At 39.3% G+C, this 20,316-nt stretch overlaps 1 protein-coding gene across 2 annotated transcripts; it reads right to left on the bottom strand.

Annotated features, from left to right (window-relative positions):
• Positions 1-487: 487 nt before the first annotated feature.
• slc35f1 (solute carrier family 35 member F1) lies at positions 488-19,792 on the bottom strand. 2 transcript variants are annotated; one of them, XM_051378588.1, is made up of 8 exons: positions 18,926-19,792; positions 14,740-14,921; positions 12,635-12,762; positions 10,787-10,946; positions 10,528-10,684; positions 8,448-8,500; positions 8,176-8,330; positions 488-3,984 (listed from the first exon to the last, which is right to left on the bottom strand). In XM_051378588.1, the coding sequence occupies exons 1-8, from the start codon at positions 19,018-19,020 to the stop codon at positions 3,751-3,753; spliced, it is 1,164 nt and encodes a 387-aa protein (XP_051234548.1). In that variant the 5' UTR covers positions 19,021-19,792; the 3' UTR covers positions 488-3,750. The 2 variants fall into 2 exon arrangements, with proteins under 2 accessions (XP_051234548.1, XP_051234549.1); XM_051378589.1 differs by having other exon boundaries at positions 14,746-14,921; positions 18,926-19,786.
• Between the last annotated feature and the right edge of the window lie 524 nt (positions 19,793-20,316).

Raw genomic sequence — 20,316 nt, 5'->3', positions numbered from 1 at the left:
ATCAAATCACATCCTTGAATTCATTTCTGTAATAGTGGATGCAACTAGTTTGGAAGATGGAAACGCTTGCATTCAGCAGCTAGAAATGTTCCATTACTTTGATTTTACCTGTATTCGAAAACTGGATTCAAATGGTTCTAAATCAGATTTTTGGGGATAAGGGACACAATAACCAATTGTGTGGGGAGTAGCAAAAAGTAAGATTATTAATTGTGTGACAAATTACTGTTGATCCACTCCACCCTGTCTTCCTGTTCCTGTTTGTGTGGCTGTTTCTTTGTGCAAGTACTTTAAGTGGGCGTGGCAGAGGGTCTTCAGTCAATTGGCCACACCTGGAGGGGTAGCGTGAAGTATGTGTCTTAGCTTTCCAGTCATTCCCAGTTGATGCAATTCCAGTACTGTTTACCGACCCCAGTATGCAGAAATATTTAAATAATGTAGGTGAAAATAACACTTTTATACCACATGCAAAAAACAGGCCCAAAACTGCATGGAACATTTTAATTCAACACTGGTCACAGACCAGGGTCTTGTGACAAAGACACTTTATTTTACGATAGGTAACATCATTGTAAGTACATTGTTGACAGCAACTCCAATGCACTACATCAAACAGGATACAAAAGCCAAGGAAAAGAGGAGAATAATGAAAGTCCTATAATATAGGACTTACGTAAATATATCAGGCAGGTAATTATATACAGTCGTAAAGTGAACAAAGAACCACACCAAACCAACTATACAACTTTATCTTCAGTCCACTCTGGGTTTTTTTTTCTCTTGTAAATCAAAGTGCAACAGGAAAATATTGCTTGCAACATTATGTTTTAACAGTGTTTCAATTAGGACTAAAATAGTAAGCCAAATAATGCTCTCTGCCTGGAGCGCACTAAATGACACACAGCCTTTCTCATCTTATTAGTGCACTTGTGTGCACACTGAGCAGGAAAAACCAGACACACACTTATTCAGCACTCTCATCTCATGAAAACAAACACTAAGGCAATGTAATGTAAATGCATCTAAAAACAATTAACATGGAAACATGGTTCATGGTTCAGATTGTGTTGGAATTTGAATTTTCACTGTGAAATGCAAAACAATTACAAAATGACTTCTCTCCTGTTCCTTTTGTGTCTTACATACAGCAAGTTATTACACCTCCACTCTGTCACTTCCTAATCACTGACTGCATTTCTTTATAGCCAGGGTAAGGGTTACATCCTCTTAAATGTTACACACTAGACCTTTTGACAGCATGGGACTCTCCCAGATAATGTAACAATAGTAAGTTTATGTTATGTCCACTAGAAGTATTTAAATTTTGTTTCTGAGAAATCCAGGTCATTTGAGCATAGCAACTGGGTTTAAATACCCATGAGCCCTGTTCATTTTCACAGGGAGGGGAGGCAGACAGAGGTGTGAAACAGAGTGGCAGGGAATTATAAACACTATCTCTACTGCTGAGAACAAAAAACAGTGCCATAGTGAACCAGAAAGTGAATTGATTTTAACTGTTGTCAGTTTTATCAAGTCTTTATCTTTTACCTCCTGTTAGTGGGGAATATAACAGAATTTTAGGTTCAGTGATTAGATGTTTTTGACGAAAGGCACCTTGGGAATTATTCTACCTGTTGTACACAAGCTTTTACTTTCAACCTTTTATCAAAGTTGCAGATATTTTCTAATGCGGTTATGAATCTTTTTAGCTGATGATTTCCACATACAGTAAGTTTGCACTCTGCTGTAGAGTAAAACCTAATAAAATGAGTGTACAATGTTGTTAATGACTATTAAATATAATTCATCCTGACCATTGAAATAAATGCAAAACCCATGAATGTATGAGTATTTATTGTTCTATTAGACCGTTTAGTTTACTTTCTTCACAGAAGTGAACAAAATGCTGAGTTTTATGTCAACGGTGTATATTTTTTCAATTATCTTACATACCTTAATATCAAGAAGGCCTTGGGACCCCCCATGAAGCTTTGGCACCCTATTGGGGGTCCTCACCCCCAGTTTGGGAGCCACTGCTATAAGACAACAGAACAATGTAACCAAAAGAAAATGGAAGCGGACAAAATGGAAAAATTTTAGCATCAACAATGTGTCTCTGCTCTTGTATTTTTAAATAAGTGAACTGATGTATTTTAAAATTGTAATCATGCTAAATAATCCCCATTTTTATTAAATGTAACTGTAATCTGATTGTCTTTTTTTGCAACTGTAATGGATTACCGTTATCTTTATTTTTTGTTGGGCAAAATTGCAATTGCAAAATTGTTGCAAAATTCTGAAAGATCTGAAGAAGTGGGGAATTTTTGATTCGGAGCAATTAGACAAGGGACTTAAAAGTAATGTGAACATGATGTGATTATAGCAAGTATAACATTTTCTTAGCCTGGGAAGGATCAAATCTAAAACTAAACTTGGGTGTAAGTCTTGTCTCACAACATACAGTGTGCCCCCGGACTTGATTCTATTTTCACCAATATTCCTTTACAGAAGAACTAATACAAGATTGTAGCAAAAAGTCCAAGTCCTCCAAATGTAAATTCTATTTCTCAAGACAAAGGACTAAATGCTGTTTTTAAAGCTGCAGTAGGAAACTTTTATAAACTTTTGTGACGTATTTGATGAAACTTTCACTATATCCTGACAGTAGTACACAAGACAATCTGTGAAAAAAATCTGGTTCCTCTGGCTTCTCCCAGTGCTTCTGATGGCAATTGCAAGAATCCACCGGCCTGAACGAAAACATCCAATCAGAGCCTCAACAATCAGCTATCTTCAAGCCCCCCTTCAAGCGTTTTTACATCTTTCTTGGATCTGATTGGTTGTTTTTGTTCGGGATTTTTCAGATTATTTGTCTCATGTACTACTGCCAGGATTTACTGAAAGTTTCAGTAAATATGAACAAAGAGTTTATTAAAGTTACTGACTGCAGCTTTCAGCTTTATTCACACTGTCAGAATGACATTCTGGAGGGTAAATACTATAAACTTTTTTATGTCAAAATGAAAAATATCAAGTTAAATATATTTGTACCAGCCTATAAAATACCTACCATGTGAAAAAGGACAAACCTTCAGTAGCTTCAATTGGCAGCTGGCCCTGATGCAATATTTACATACCAGCGTAGTATTAATTCAATAAATTGAGGGTAGACTTATATTCCCCACTTCTCCCACTACAATGTCAGTACTATCTGATTCCAGTCTGTGTAATACTTAATAAGCCTTCCACTGAATTTAGGCAGGTGGATTTAGAAACATTGTTCATTTCATTCAGATAATAAGTAATGAAATAAATACAACTTTAGCAGATACACAGATTATGCACAAACATTCTTGACACATAAAAAGAAAGCAGATTAATTCAAATTACAATACTATCTTTTTACATGAATGATAATTGTCTGTCACTACTGTCTACTCACGGTCTTTGATCACAGTGAATTCAACATTTTTAATCACTTTGCTATTTGATTTAATTACATTCTGCTCATAGCATTCGTTTTTCAGGTACATATTTAGGTACATGAATTTGGTCACTGGAGACTCTGTCCCTCAATACAGGCCATAAAATGAAAACCTAGACCTACCTGGGTGATCACCCAGCTGAACTGCTCAGCAGACTGAGTATAGCCAGCACTATTTCTCTGTATACAACTGTGGACAGGCCTAACGGCTGCAGTGGACTCACTGGTCCACCAGGCTGACAGACTTAACTACCTTTCAAATCATCTTAGGCTACACGTACAGGAAGCTCATCCCCTGCCTCAGGGCTTAGGCTGGTGTAGGTGACGGAGGGCTCCAGGACTCCAGGACTGAGCGGGGGCTGGTCGGTGACTGGCTGGCTGCCTGTGTTCCTGAACTGCTTGTAGACTCGTGGGTCCTGGGCCACATAGGTAGATGAGGAGGAGTAGAGGACTAGGCCCAAGATAATAATGAAGAATGACAACAGATAGAGGCCCGAGAACTGCAACAAAGAGATAGACAGACTTAAGCTTTATTTCTACACTGCTTCTTTATGCTGGTTCAAATCTTATCTTGTAAATATATATAATATATAATATCCGTGTAAGCCATGTCCCAGGCTTAATGGTAATGTCAGTGTTGCCATCACGGCACCAGGTTGACCTCCATCATCAGGGCAGGTGCAAGGCTAACAGACCGGTAGCCCTTCTAAGCTACCTTGTCTCCTCAATGCACTGTTGGTTCCTGCTGCTGTAATGCTGTGGACTACTCTTGGGGTGCATGTCTGTTCTTCTTCCCCATGACACCTTGTGCTTTTGGTCACAAGTCAACGCAACCTCTGTGCTAGCACTCTCCAAACAAGCTAACGCTAACCTGCCCACTCCACCTCCCCACCTCCCCACCTAACTCCCCTCCCCTTACCACTCACCCCCTTTGTCAGTTTCCCCCTGTTTCCCCCATGGAGCTGTCAAATTTCATGTCGGGTGGCCATTTCCTTCACATCAAAAAGGAGGACACTTTGCATACACAGGGTTGTTTGGTATGATCCGGTTTTAAATTGTAATGTTTTTCCACCAGATTACATAAAGGTGCATACACATACCACATAGCTAATAATAAATATACAAGATACAGCTCATGACAACGTGCCCTTCCAATTCAGATTACACAGGTCTAATAAACATCATACAGAAACTGTTCTTAATGTTTTTATCTGGATAGATAAAGGGTAAAAAATACAGCACCTTCTGTTTCAGATGTATAGGCTTTACCTATCTATATATGAGTATGAGCATTTTCAGAATTTCAGTCCAACAACCGATGTTACCTTATGTTCTCTGTCACTGAGAGCTTGATTGACAGCCTGGTGGTAACCTAGCAACTGCTGTGATAGCATGGGGAATCAACACATGGCTCATTTGAATATTAAAATGAGCCATGTGTTGATAGGTCACAACACGAAAATGTAACCATTGAAATTACTTATTTTGACACACATTTTTAGCCAATAAGTATTAAACTAACGAGGTAATGTGTCAAAAGGCGACCTTTTTAGTTATTTTCTCAAAAGGAGGAAAAATGAGTGTCCGGCTGCAGGCGCAGCCTTCAGCCTTCAGCCCGGACAGGGCATTTACAAGCCGGACTGTCCGGCCTAAAGCCGGACGAATGGCCACCCTAATGTCATGGTAAGAATGAAGAGCTCCACTTGCACTCTGGATCCCATCCCATCCAATCTGTTCTGTCCCCCAAACTCAAAAACCTGGTCTTAACCCCAACACCATGAGCAATTTCCGGGCCATCTCCAATCTTCCTTTTCTGTCAAAAATACTAGAACGTCACGAAAGTCACAAACAACCTCCTCCTCTCCTCAGACCCTGGTCACCTCAACATTCTCATCCTCCTGGACCTCACTGCAGCTTTTGACACCATCAACCACACCATTCTTCTCTCCCGCCTTGAATCCTCCCTCAACATCACTGGCGCTGCCCTCTCCTGGCTAAGGTCATATCTCACAAACAGACAACAGTTCATCAATATCAATAACTGCACTCCAAGTCTCCTTCTAATGCCAACCTCCTGTCTCCACTGACCAAGCATCGTACCTGGGGCAACAGAGCCTTCTCCGTTGCTGCCCCTCCCTCTGGAACTCTCTCCCCAAACAAATCAGAGACTGTATTGATCCATCCAACTTCAAATCACTGATGAAAACCCACCTTTTCAGAACTGCTTTTAATGTTTGATTCATTGTTGAGTGTTGTAGATATATATCTATATATTTAAGTGTGTTGTTTTTATTACCTTTTTTTTCTTTTTTAACTTATGTGAAGTGTCTTTGAGCTCCTAGAAAAGCGCTCTATAAATAAAATGTATTATTGTTTTCCATTTTAGGTCCAGTGCTCTTCAGTCTATGCATCAGTGATCTGCCTTAAACATGTATTGCAGCAAATGTACACTTACAATTTTTACAGAAGCTACAAGTGACTTTAAACATTCCTTAGTGTGATCTTAGCTTTGTCTCTCTGCTTTAAAAAAACAAGGTATTCCTTTTGTTCCAAAACCAAACTCAACCCAACGTCCTGCATGTACCAGTGGAACTCCACAGATGATAAAGATAACCTTGAATCTTGAATTCATTCATTGTGTGGCTTCAACTGAACTTTTATTATGAAACGTAAGCCATTAAGAAAACAGTCACACCCCTACTACAATCACTTCCTGAAACTATAACCCAAATATCGCTGCATCACTGCATTCAATATCAGAACAGCAATATGCAGATGACCACCACAAATCATCGGCTGGATTTTAAACAGTGGTAAGAGAAAATCAACAATCTTACAGAGTGGAGTGCAGAAAACAACTAACTGCTCAACATCAGCAAAACCAAGGTCCTGATTGTTGATTTTAGGGGCAATAGGCAAAGAGACACTACCCTGTTTACATCAGTGGAGCTGAAGTGCAGCTGGTGAACAGTTTTTTCATCTCCATCCTGTTTAATAAAGGACAGAAACAATTGTATTTCTTGAGGAAAGTTAAGAAAATTAATAGTATTTTTCAAATGTTTTTATTTAAGAATCATTAATCAATGTTAATGTATTTATTTTTTTAAGAAGCATAAATTGAGCTACATCTGAATATCATTCTACAACCTTGCATTGTAAATGACAATATAATAGCCTTGAATCCTTGAAAAAAAGGACCTCTCCTCCTTTAAACTATTTAACCTTGCTTCGTTTGCCCTCTGTCTTGAAGTAATGTTCCTCTACTTACAAGCTGAATTGGAGTTCTGAGGGGTTAGTTTTCTTAAAGAACTAAGCATTAATGGATGCCTAGATGGTAGGAAAAAAAACTGAACAAAGCCAGGATAGACCAAAGTGATGAACAAATAAAAAATGCTGGAAAGCTTTGAAGACCACCTAATAGAAGTCTAAATCCTAAAACAACAAAAGCGGATGCAATGAAAGCATTGACAAATTCATCACGTTTTCATATTTCACACAGCTCTTCAGATTTAATGTGTTGGCGCATGTAAACACCAGACTGTATTACATCTCATCCCATCCCCAAATCTTCAACTGGAATGATTTCAATCAGAATAAAAAAAAATTGCATGTAACCACAACTACTGAGGTTTATTGTTGTGATGTCTTTCATAGTTCTGCATGCGAACTAACCATCCTTTTTTCTAACCGGGCATCATTATCCTACATAGATCATAGACATATACCTTGAACATTCCTCACATTCCTATTTGTTCTTTAGTTTTTTTAGTTAAGATTACATATTGTGTGTTTTTATTCTTATTACCTTTTAATTAAATGCTTTTGAATATACATGCTGTTCTATTTAATGTTGCACAAGAGTGAATGCTGCCAATTTCTACTATAAAAGAACTCCAAAACCCTTCAACCCTTACAAGCTACTGATCTGATATGTAGTTATTAATTTAATTATGACTTCCAAATTGACAGTGTATTTAATGAGACTAAATTAAGTTATCCTTTCTAAAGGTTGGTACCCTGAGATCAATTTAATTCTATAAATATTGATATATATATATTTCTCATTGCCTGCTGCACACACACTACCAGCTTCAGACTATCTGACGTAACTTTTGGGACATGTATAAACCAGTCTCTTCTGTAAATGAGTGGGAGTAATAAGAAAGACATGATGCCATTTCGGAATCTGAAATTCAAACAGGATGGTATTGGTCACACATAAATCAACTTCAGGCTAGGCTGCAAACTTGTCTTTGTTGACTAGAAAGTTGGCACAGACTCTCTGATGACTTTTCATGACTTTGCTACATTGTAGCAACTCAGTGAGTTTATGATATTTTCCAACAATGTTGGACATTATTTTGACTGTCTCTAGTTAACAAGGAACAGATTTGTTTGTCAGTTGTCTGTTACTGCAACGGTTAAAGCTGAACAATGTAGAAAAGATTTATCACTGATCTCCTATAACATTGTCAGAGTCGTGATGGACAGCTAAAAATTCATAAATGATGCAGCAGAGATAAATTTTTTATTCCACAAAATCTTCTTCCTTGTCCAACCAATCACCTACATTACCCACTATGCATTTCACTTGCAGTTCAGTCATAGATTCAAGTGTATTATGCTAGATGTCTAGACATCTATTGACATGCACATCACCAAATGAATGCTTCCTGGCAGTTTAATATTACCTTGTAGTGAAAGAGGAAGAAGCCACAGAAGAGGCTGTACAGGTCAGCTGTGAGCAAAGAGAGATTGACTGAGGTGGCACTCGTTCTCTTCATCACCACTGGCATGAAGCTGTACAGGCCGAACATGAAGGCACTGAAACCAACATAGAAAAGGCCTGCAAACACACAGAGGAAGCAAATGATATTACATTTACACTGCTTTTTAAAAATACCTGTGGATTATATTTTGTGGTAATATAAGGCTACTTCTGTGTGTTTGTGTGCATGCTTACCTATCTGCCAGTCCCAGGGTACTTTCAGCAACTCCTTGTGTTCCATGATGGCCCTGCAACAGGCACATGCACACTAAGAGCACTAAAGCAGTTGTATTCCACATTCCTTGCACACATACAGTATCAATGTATTGGTATCTACAAGGAAAGTAGTTCCACTATGAGATAAAAATCATTCTCCTGGTTTGAAGAGAACAACAACACAACAATCTACTTGTTCATGGCATTAACACAGTTCAGTCATTATACGGTATTTACTGGCAGTTACAACAATGAAAGTTCCCAATGAGGTATTGGTGCTGCTTTTACAGATTTGTTGGGAATACAGTGTTTAACACACAGAATGCCAGTTAATCTCCGTTATTAAATTAATTAACTACTTATCTTCTCTACCATCCTACTATTATATCTATCAACCATCAGCCAACTCTTCTGTGTTGTGTCCCAAAGACTTGCAGCATTTTTGCAGAGCAACAACTTCAGTGCAGAAAGCAGGAATATGTGCTTTCTCAGGCTGTCTAGAACACGCCATCTGGCATCAGATACAGACTGCAAAGAGGGACAAGAGGGACTTGCATGTGATTTTCATAGATCTTGCCAATGTTGTTGGGTGGTGCCTCACAAGACTCTGTGGACAGCTTTCAACTTCTTCCAGGTCCCAGAGGGCATATATAGCAAACCTTATTTCCAGGATCTCCGGTTCTGTGTCCTAACACAGGACAACACCACCTCTTGGCAGCACCTTGACACAGGCATAATAGCAGGCTGTACCATTTCTCGCTTGACATTCACAAAGGCAATCAAGCTCATCATCCAAGCATCATGATGTGTGGTTAGAGGGGAACGATTCAAGAATGGGCTGCGTCTTCCTCCAGTCATGGATGACAACAAAAACAAGCATCAAATGCCTGCAATATCAAGTGGGCATTAATGGAGATCAAACCTAACAAATCCCACGTTATTTCCATTGTCAAAGGCCAAGTGTCAGACACTCTGAGTCATTGTCATTAAACTAGCCATTGAAATGTTACCCTGGTTAATGTGAAACACTCTGGACAATGTGCAATTCTGGTTTATTCAGTCACAAATACTGCATTTTTTAAGGATTCTGCTATTAACAATAACATTTCAGTACTCATTACTATTTAATCATTACGTTTCTGTCTGTCACATTCTGTAGCATAAATATATTTATATATTCTATATATTGTCATATATTATTATAATGTACATATTTCAGACCCTTTTTTAATATATATATTGTGTTAGATATTGTAAGATAATACATATTTTTAACGTTTTATATTATTATTATTTCTATTTCTTTATTGTCTTGTGAGCAGCTTGAGCAACTGTAACAAAACAAATTTCCCAGTGGGGATCAATGAACTAGTTCTGATTCTGATTCTGATTCTGATATCATGTCATGCCCTCTTTGGGTAGGAGAGGATCCAGCCTGTCCCCAGCGTGCAGTTCTGGCAACACATCTTGATTGGTTGTAAGACCATCCTAACACAAGGCAGATAGGCGACACAACCACGTGCTGAGGTGTTTGGCAGCTGAACTTGAGTGGGAGCACACAACAAGCCTTTCAATGCCAAGACAATGTTCCAAGAACTACCATCCTTCATATTGGAAGACGAGAGTCACCTCCCGACTCATGTCCACTGAACACTGCCAGGGACCAGAAAATGCGTGTTGACCTAGGAGAGACTCACCTTCCAGTCAGAAACTGCAACAACCAACCTGCAACCAGATCAAGACCAAACACCCAATAGCTAGTACCACAGCAAGGCTCCTGAGGAAAGGATGAATCAACTCAGCAGCGATCAAGGCAATCAAAGCGCTTGTCAATGCCACTAATATGAGCAGTCAAAGAAGAGATGCTGTCTGGGGTGCCATCATATATTTGAATAGTAACTAAAGCTGTTGAACAAACATAGTAGAGTAAAAAGCCCAATATTTCCCTTTGAAATGCAGTGTAGTAGACCTACTGAATACTTAAATAAAGTACCTCAACATTGTACAGTACTTGAGCATTGTTAGTTACCACTGCCTAGCTCCCACCACACAAACTCACAGCTGGATGCCACTGAAGAAGGATCCGAAGAGTCCCATCATTCCGAGGAACTCCACACGGCTCAGGTTCTTCACTATGAACTCCTCACAGACGTTGGAGATGCCGTACAGTGTTGCTCCTCCCAGAACCAAAAGATCCCCAAACAGCTTCTGCTCTCCTAGACAGATGAGCGAGAACAAGAGACAAAGAGAGAAGGAAAGAAGCATGAGCAAGGCTTCTTTTAGCAATGAACAAGAGATTTACTGCAATCCCAACTCACCAAGGCCTTGCTGCCGACCAAGTAGGATATCAGCTCCCACCATGCAGCCAATACCTAAGAGACACAGTCCTGCCCCGACAAAATGGACAGCCTTGTACCTCACCAAGAGGAAGAACCAGGACAGCAGCAGTACCACTGGGATGACAAAACAGTCTAACAGCTGAGAGGAAGAACAGAGACACAGGGGGGAAAAAAACATACAGACATGATGATTATTTAGGGTTCAGCTATTTCGAGCTCTGGAATTGTTTCTTCCCCCTGAGTGGTTTTATCACTTTGTGCAGAACATACAACAAACTAGTGACCAGAGACAAAATTGCTGACAGTCAATGTATGAAAAGCATGTCAACATGATTAAATGGCTTTCTTTCTGTTATGGTTTGGTTTATGAGGTCTTTGTTGTTGTGCTTTTCTTTTTGTTCTCTCTGTTCCCCCTCCCCTTTCCGTTCTCTTGCAGAGCTTGTGTGGGGCCAGGGGTGTGGCTGGCTTCCTCCTGTTGGTTCCTGTGCAAGTCTGCTGAAGACATCCTCCTGCCAGCCAGCTCCCTGCCTCACCTGCCCGCTTCAGTTCCGGTTTTGTTTTTGGATTTCTATTAAAATATCTTCAGTTCCCACTCACCAGAGAGTGTGTCTTTGCTTTGGGATCCAAGTCTCAAGTGAACTTAACACTTTCAGAATCAAGCAATTATGTTGGGCCAAATTAATTAACTTGTTTTGTAACATTTGTTAAACTAGCCCTATTAAATTAAGTTGACCCAACCCTAGTAAATTAAGTTGGTTAATGCTCAAAGAAAGCTATTTAATCATGTGGAAATACTTTCCTTGATTTAATTAAGTTCAGACAATGTTATTTTTTTGACTGTACACTCTTGGAAGCAACCATGCAATGCATTCTGGTAGGATCTCAGTATGTTTTGAGAGATGGGGCGTCCAGTTGGCTGCTCCTCTTTTACAAAAAGTTGAGGTCCAGGGTCTGCATGCCGACGGGGGGGTCCAGCAACATGATTCACTGCCACTGGAAACTCCCCAAAAACTTTTAGATTAAAATGAAGACAGATTCAGCAACTGCATGGTTTATTCCTCGCCTATAATGTTTTTAGAAAAAAAACACATTTAAGTGAACTATTCTCTTAAGAAGACACGCCGACATGTTGGTTTTGGGTTTTAGGTGATGTATTTTCTTTTAAGTTACTAGTGTTTGGTGATCATCATTTGGACTGTCTCAAATTGCAACGGGTCAGTTGATTTGGTGTTATGAATTCTCTAGTATTTTGATAATGTGATAAGTACAGTAATACACTGTGGCATAATCTAGGTATCTTGGAAAATGTTGGACTGTGTATGTGTCCGTAGATACACAAACTGTGTGCAACAATATCATCTTCCTGTATTTCCGAGCTGGATGGTGATTGCCTGCCTGTCCTGCAGGGACACTACCAGATCAATTCTAGGACCTTTTTTTTTTTTTTTTTACTGCTATTGATTTTTTGCAATTTTGATCCAAAAATCTTGTAAGCTAATTGCTTCATTGCAAACAGAAAAGTACCTCACTGCCTACGTACAATGTAATGTCAAATATTGGATTTGTAATAAGGATTTATTACCTACAGGAAATAAATCACATTCTGGGAAAAGAAGTCAATCTGATGTGAGTTTACGGGTACTATGTAACATGATGAGATAAAAGGGTATTTCAGTGTTTTAGTATTACAATCCATTTGGTAAATGGAGTCTCAAGAGACAGATTAAAAAGACCTCTAGAGTTACAATTGATGAACGTATTATTCAGATAAACTGCCAATGCAGGTTTTGTTGGTTTAACTGAGGTATAAGGGTCTGCACCACTTACCTGTACACTGGAGAGTGTAGTATACTGATACGCTTTAAGGACCAAATAGTTGGCCTCGATGTCTATCAAACCCAGAATCATGTATTTCCACCAGCGCTGCTTCAGAATAGCCAGCAAATTCCCTTCCCCTGATAACAGAAAGAGAGAGAGAGAGAGAGAGAGAGAGAGAGAGAGAGAGAGAGAGAGAGAGAGAGAGAAGATAATGACAGTACTAAAGCATCAGAAATACACATCGACAGAACAGAGTGGACACGCACCGCATATAGGCCTATAGCTATTTTCCTTGGAATGCTGTGCAATAGTGTATGAATGTGTGTGCATGGGTATTAGTTTCTGTTTGTGATGGGCTTTGCCATCACTGTATGAATGTGTGTGAATGTGGATTTGGAATCTAGCGTTAAGTACTTTGAGTGGTCGGAAGACTAGAAAAGCACTATACAAGTACAGTCTGTTTACCATTTACGACATGACAGCTCTCTAAAAGAAAAACATCTGGATCGCCCTCTGGTGGCTAAATGCAGTACATTGATCATCTTGTCAATAGTGCTGCAGGCTCACTGTCAACAACACTGTACCTCAAAGCACAGAGACAGCACTGGTGAAACAACCTTTTAATTGCATGAGACAATGGACTTGTCTCTGTAGTTGTCTTGTTAGATCTTAGTGCTGCATTTGATGCCATTGACCATCATATTATATTACAGAGACTTGAGCTTCTAATTGCCATTAAAGGAATTGCATTAAGCTGGTTTAGGTCATACTTATCAGATCGGTCTAAGTTTGTAAATGTTAACGATGAATCCTCCATAAACACTAAAGTAAGTCATGGAGTTCCACAAGGTTCTGTGCTTGGACCAATCCTATTCACTGTATATTTGCTTCCCTTAGGCAACATTATTAGGATTATAATTTTTTATAGTATATATACCACTTATATCTATCAATCAAGCCTGATGAAATTAATCAATTAGCTAAATTACAACCATGCCTTAAGGACATAAAAACCTGGATGAGCTGCAATTTTCTGATGAAAACTCACTGTCTAAAGATGTAGGTAGTCTAGATGGCATTACCTTGGCCTCCAGCACCACCACCAGGAATCTTGGAGTTATCTTTGATCAGGATATGTCCTTTAACTCCCACATCAAGCAAACCTCTAGGACAGCTAACTTATGTAACATTGCAAAAATCCAACACATCCTGTCACATACAGAAAAACTAGTCCATGCATTTGTTACTTCTAGGCTGGATTATTGCAATTCCTTATCATCAGGCTGCCCCAATAAGTCCACTAAGATGCTACAATTGATTCAGAATGCTGTGGCACGAGTACTGACAGGAACTAGGAAAACATATCATGTTTCTCCTGCACTGGCTCCTTCTAAAATTCAGAATAAAATACCCTCTTCAACTGTAGTGAATTTTACAATACATATCTTTAAAGTAAAAACCTTCCAGTTTTAATCCTATCTATATTCTTAAGGTTTTTACATGGGGCTTTGTTCAGATATCATTCATATCTTGATTTCTTCAACATTTGATTTCTTAATACATGGCCAACGTGGATTTTCTAAGGCTGTTGACAGTATTTTCTGATTTAGTGAGGGATAAGAGATATCCAAAATTCCTTCTGTAAAACCCTTTGATTCTAATATGTCAACAAAATGAAACAAGAATATTGAACCTGACTATATCCAATGTTTAGATTTATGTTCTAGAAATGCATGCAAATTAGCAAATTTTTAATTAGATAATGCATCATCTGATATTTAAACAGAGAATTTCAGAAAACTTGAATAATTAATAATTATCTCAATGTAAGTAATCAGTTGGGGAAGTTTCATGCTGATATCTATTAGTTAAATGTTTTTTTTTGTTCTTCTATTTTAACATGCTGATGAAAATGTGGTGTATTAATGATGCATATTATGTTTGTATGTATGTATCGGATAGTGGCAATGCATCAAGATGCGTATCACATCTGCCTCAGTGATGGAGATGCACATCCCTACTATGTACAGTAGTGCGCGCAAACACACACACAAACAGACACACACACACACACACACACACACACACACACACACACACACACACACACACACCTGTACCTTGTCTAACAGCCAGTGTGGTGGTGTAGACCAGAAACAGCAGGATGTAGTTGAGAAAGCTCTGGAACACTGGCGTGTTAGCGTGGAAGTCATCAGCCAGGTACTTGCTGGTCAGACCAATAGCACAGATTAACAAGGACAGGACCTGACCCAAGGCCAGGGTCACCAACAGGTCCCTTCAGAGGACAGGAGACATGGACAAAGGGTCATCAGAGTTTCATTAAGGAGGACTTTAGATCATAATCATATAATCAGATTATAATGTTGTCAGTCATGTGGGAAATGTTTTTTCAAACATATATAACACACACACATATATATATATATATATATATATGTGTGTGTGTGTTATATATGTTATATATATAGGGGTGGCTGTGGCTCAGAGGAAGAGCAGGTCAACCTCTAATCGAAAGGTTTGCTGGTTCGATCCCCGGCTCCTGCCGCCACTTGTCAAAGTATCCTTGAGCAAGATACTGAACCCCAAATTGCTCCCGATGCTGTGCATCGGTGTGTGAATGAGTAAATGCGTCAGTTTCTGTTCGATGGACTTCGCTGTGTGAATGTGGCCCATAGCGTAAAAGCAATTTTAGGGGTTGGAAGACTAGAAAGGTGCTATACAAGTACAGATCCATTTACCATATATTGTTTGTGTCAATAACTTATTTTAGGTTGGGGCAGCATAAACAGCATAAACTAGTTTTGAACATTGATATACCACTTTATCACATACCTTTTTCAGTGTGTAGGATCTAATGGTGAAGTTGCTAATTGCAACCATTTGAATACAGCTCAGCCTTCCAAGTGTGTAGGAGGAAATACAAGACCCTATCTAGAGCCAGTGTTTGGTTTGTCCGTTCTGGGCTACTGTAGAAACATGGCAGTTCAACATGGTGGACTGCTATCTATGAAGAAAAGAACTTAAATATTATATTCCATTTCTGCTAATCGTCCTAAAAGTTACACACTGGACCTTTAAGTTGATATGAACCGTAAAGTATGAATGGTAACGTTGTGGCCGTGTGTGTTTAGATATGTCCCTCTGCATACCACTGTTGTAATGTCCTATTTATCTGATTTACTGCTGCCTTCCTATCAGCTGGAGCCAGTCCGGCTGTTCTCTGTAAGCTCTGGAGAATGCTAAGCCAGAAAATCCCAGGAGATCAGTCAGAGCTCCAGACTAACTTTTTACATTACATTGGAGCACCTAACTTTGAATAATTTAGGTGCACCTATTAATACATTTTACCTGTTTTGTCAGTTACTATACACTAGTAATTTCTTAACACATTATGTAAATGGTTGTAAACTGGAATAAAGGTGCAGATAAATGCTATTTTTAAATAACAGACACTCAACAAGAAATTATTACAACCAGGGGCGGAGCCAGAAGTTCTAAACATTCAGGGCTAGGCCCAAACCTAGGGGCGAGATTTTTTTCCAATTCATGACAGTTTTCAAGACCCTTGAGATAATAGAACACGTGTACATAATTTGGGATAAACATGATAGTTGCTGAGGAAAGATATCATCCTATAGCACCTGCACTGTCTTCTTCATTCTAAAACCAGAGCACAACTAATTTTAACTCTTGCTGCCACCTAAAAAGAGGCAAACATTCATATTCTTAATAACTATTTTTAAATTAAATAACATATGTTGGATAGAAATTTGGCATAAACAACATTACTAATCTTAAAACCTGTTTTTGTTAACCTATGTTGTAGTACAGCTGTCTATCAAAGCACACTGTAAAATCTGTTTTTAAAAGGTGCTATATAAAAAGTTATTATCATTGTTAATCTGCTACATGTGAATCCATACTATAATCATTTAATAGATGGCAATATTTCCCCAGTAATATAATTTAGCTCTGGTTTAGTCGGAGAGACTGAAGGGAAATGCCCTGTCATTCTATTGATCTGCTAAATTACTACGGTGTCTTCAATAGTCTAATTGAATATTATGCCAACAGCAAAACATTTACTCAAATTATATTAGATTTCTTTAGGAAATAGAATAGTAGGATAATATATTTCCTCAACTGAAAGAAGATGTGTAAAAATCTACCTGGCAATAAATCTGATTCTGATTCTGAAGAAAATATGAAACAAAAATGTATTAAGATTTCTGATCGTAAACTTATGATGAAAAAAATGCACATCTTATCCTCTACTCCTGATTCTTCACTTCTTCTCAACACATTTTCATCTCTTGTCCCTCTTCTTCTTTTCACACCTCTTTTCCTAATCTCTCCTTTAATCTGTTCCTCATGTTCTCTTCCTCTCCTCCCTTTCTTCCACACTCCTCAAATCCAGACATCCTCCTGTTTTCTCCTCTCCTCTTCTCATCACGCATTTTTCTCTCCTCCTCTTAACTTCTGTCTTCCTGTTTTCACTCCCCTCATTTTATCTTGCTTCCTCTCCTGCTCTACAGGTTTTCTCTGTCATTCTATTGATCTGTTAAATTACTACGGTGCAAACAATGAAAATGTTTAGCCGTACTTCGCACCCTGGAGCCCTGCACAAAACCCCCAGTCTGATATTCCACAGTCAGAGTCAGTTAGATCCCATTTCTGCCCCACTGTGATGCTTAGCCTGAGCAAGAACTGAACCTATTCACTAAGTCTGCATGCGTTTATGTATCGACTTGCTGCCACGATTAGCTGAACATTTCCATAACATCACAACATAGTGACTGACAGAAAACACATACAGTACAATCACATAAAAAACAGATAAAAGAAGAACTAAATAAAAGAATAAAGTATGTTTGTATATATATATATATATATGTGTGTGTGTGTATATACAATAGTATATACATATATATATATATATATATATATATATATATATATATATATATATACACACATACAAATACACACACGCAGTAGACAGTGTTTAGTTGCTGTTTACTGACTTAAATGGCAGCCTCAAACTACTAGAGCCTACATCACCACCGCAATGGGGATTAGTACTTTCTATGCCCGAAATTCCACGGCTGCCTTTTGGAGCATCATGGGCCTGTAAATGTGTTATTATATTATATAATATATATATTTCCCCAATTTAACATGGTACAGGTCTAACCGGTTTACCATCCTGTAATGTCAACTCTTCAATGGCTGCCACTACGCTCAATTTAGTCAACTATAAGCTGGATAGAGGAAGATCTGCTGATTTCCATTCCCTAATAAGGAGCTTTCGGCAGAGCATGATGGCTGTGGACCCACTTTATCTGAAGGTCAGGGATCCCTTTCACCCCAATACCTGGAAATGGAATGTCATGACCCATGATCAGTTTAATATTCTCATGAATTGCTATCCACCATAATGCATTAACAAGCAAGTTGAACCTAATAAAGTGGTTTGTCAAACTCTAAAATGTCATGCTTAGTACATATCTTTTTAAATGTATGGGGGCTTCACTGAGAGAACCCTGATTACATTCACACATTTACATCTGGAAACTGCCCAGTACAACTACAGTCTGCCTTTCACTTTCCCCACCCAGATTTATCCTGCCAGCCCTGGGGATTGAGCTGATGACCTTCCAGTCACAAGATTGCTTCAATCATATATTGATCACAACTTTTTAATAACCAAAACTAGTATTAGCCTTACAAAGGGCAGCACACTGCCAACAAAAATTTCAATCTTTTGGGTTTGACTACTGAAATGAAGAACCCCAAGGTCTCACAGGGTGTGTGAGTGTGTGTGTCTGAATCCATGAGAAATGCAAAGGCATAGTGCAAGGACTGGAGTGAGGCAGGTATCTGGAGACCAGTGAGGTATCAGCCATTGTGCAGCTCAGTACAGGCTGATGAACCCTCCATGGCAGCCTCCTCCTGTGCCAGCAGGCACCAAAACAGCACACCGTGTCCAGCCTCTGCTTCAGTACCATCGGGTGCAGGAAAGCCCCCCACTCAAACGCAAGACCGCACACATTATGTGCAATAGGAGGATGCTGTGTGGTTGTAATGTTACCATCTGTTGCACAACCTGCCTCCTGCAGCAGCAGCAGCAGCTGCAGCAGCTGCAGACTGGATGTGACGGCTCTGCTGTTACAGGTTGAAACAGGAGAACGAAGACGAGCCCCCTGGCCGCAGTGACTGAGCGTGGAGTGAATGTAAAGGGATCCTCGCCTCGGATCACCGCCCTCATCATCATCTTACCTGGTTAGGACCTTCCTGATCCGTCGGTAAAGGCTCGGCGCCGGGGTGCCCGTGCCTCTGGGAACGCTTTCCACAGTGGAGACGACAGAAATCATCCTTCCACAGAATGAACGGAGATCAGCGCATTCTGCTTCGAGGAGGACCGGAGGAAGAGGAGGAGGGGGGGACGGGGAACAGGCTCACCTCACCGGCGGCGGAGAGGCAGCGGAGCCTCCCGGTCTGGGCTCTCGGTTGCGGGCAGTAGCAGTTCGGAGGGAACACACGCCAGGAACGATGTTGTTAGGGTGGAACAGACCTACTGCTGGGGTGTCCGTCCTTCCCCAAACTACGGTATTCAGAACCCGGTCCTGCATTTAACATGGAGAGCCTCATTTTACCACAAGATGGCGTCCTTTCACCCAGACAACCTTATGGGATGAAGACGTAATACATAAGCATATTTTACGGAGGAGTTACTTCCTGTGAACAAAGTCTTTTTCTTATTTTATTTATTTATTTAACATTGGAATCATTTAATGGTTAAGGCGGTATGAAACAGGGCCACAGCCTGAATTTTATAATTACATGGGCCCAAAGTCTTCCCACACCCCACCCATACAGTGGGAACCACTGATCTAGGACAGTGGTCTCCAGCCTGATGGGAGTAACTGCTACCTTAAGGGAGAAAATTGTTGGGAGGGCTACCTGTTAAAGCTATAACCTATAAAATTTCCACATTACAATGTCTATAAACTCTAGAGCTATGTCCTATATGTAGTTGAGTTTTGTACTTACATTATCCCAAATGCATCCAACAATGTTCAAACTCTGAGAAATTGAAATAGAAACGTAATGTTTTGTAACTGTGGGCACCTCATAGGCTACTAGCAGGCTGTCAGGAGCCCTCAGGCACCACGTTGGACACCTCTGCTGGGTACACTGCTGTCAACTACTGATAAAGTACAAAAATAATGACAATGAACTCATCTCAAAACATAATGACACAATTAGCCTACTGAAAAAAGCCAAATAAAAGACAAACAAAAACAAATAAAAGAGAAATAAAATCTCTTTAGGTGCTATTAGGAAAACTTTTATCATTATAATAACGGTCATGTTTATTAGTGTATTTTCTCTTTTGTCTTTTATTGTGTAAAGTGTTGTCTTCAATAGTCGAATTGAATATTACATTTACTCAAATTGTATTAGATTTCTTTAGGAATAGAATAGTAGGATAATAGTCTTTTAAAAAGTGATAATATTGATTTACTTAGTACTCCCTGACAACAGTAGCCTAATTAGTTACACTACTTGTTAGATTACTTTTCTGCTACTCCCCACAAAATTGCTAATTGTGTCCCTTCTCTCCAAAATTCAGACTTATGACTATTCAAATCCAGTTTTTTTTAATA

This window comes from Dicentrarchus labrax, unplaced genomic scaffold (genome assembly GCF_905237075.1).
Source record: "Dicentrarchus labrax unplaced genomic scaffold, dlabrax2021, whole genome shotgun sequence".
Lineage (NCBI taxonomy): Eukaryota > Metazoa > Chordata > Actinopteri > Moronidae > Dicentrarchus > Dicentrarchus labrax.
The sequence above is the reverse complement of the archived record's forward strand: the minus strand, read 5'-3'. Positions and strand labels throughout refer to the sequence as shown.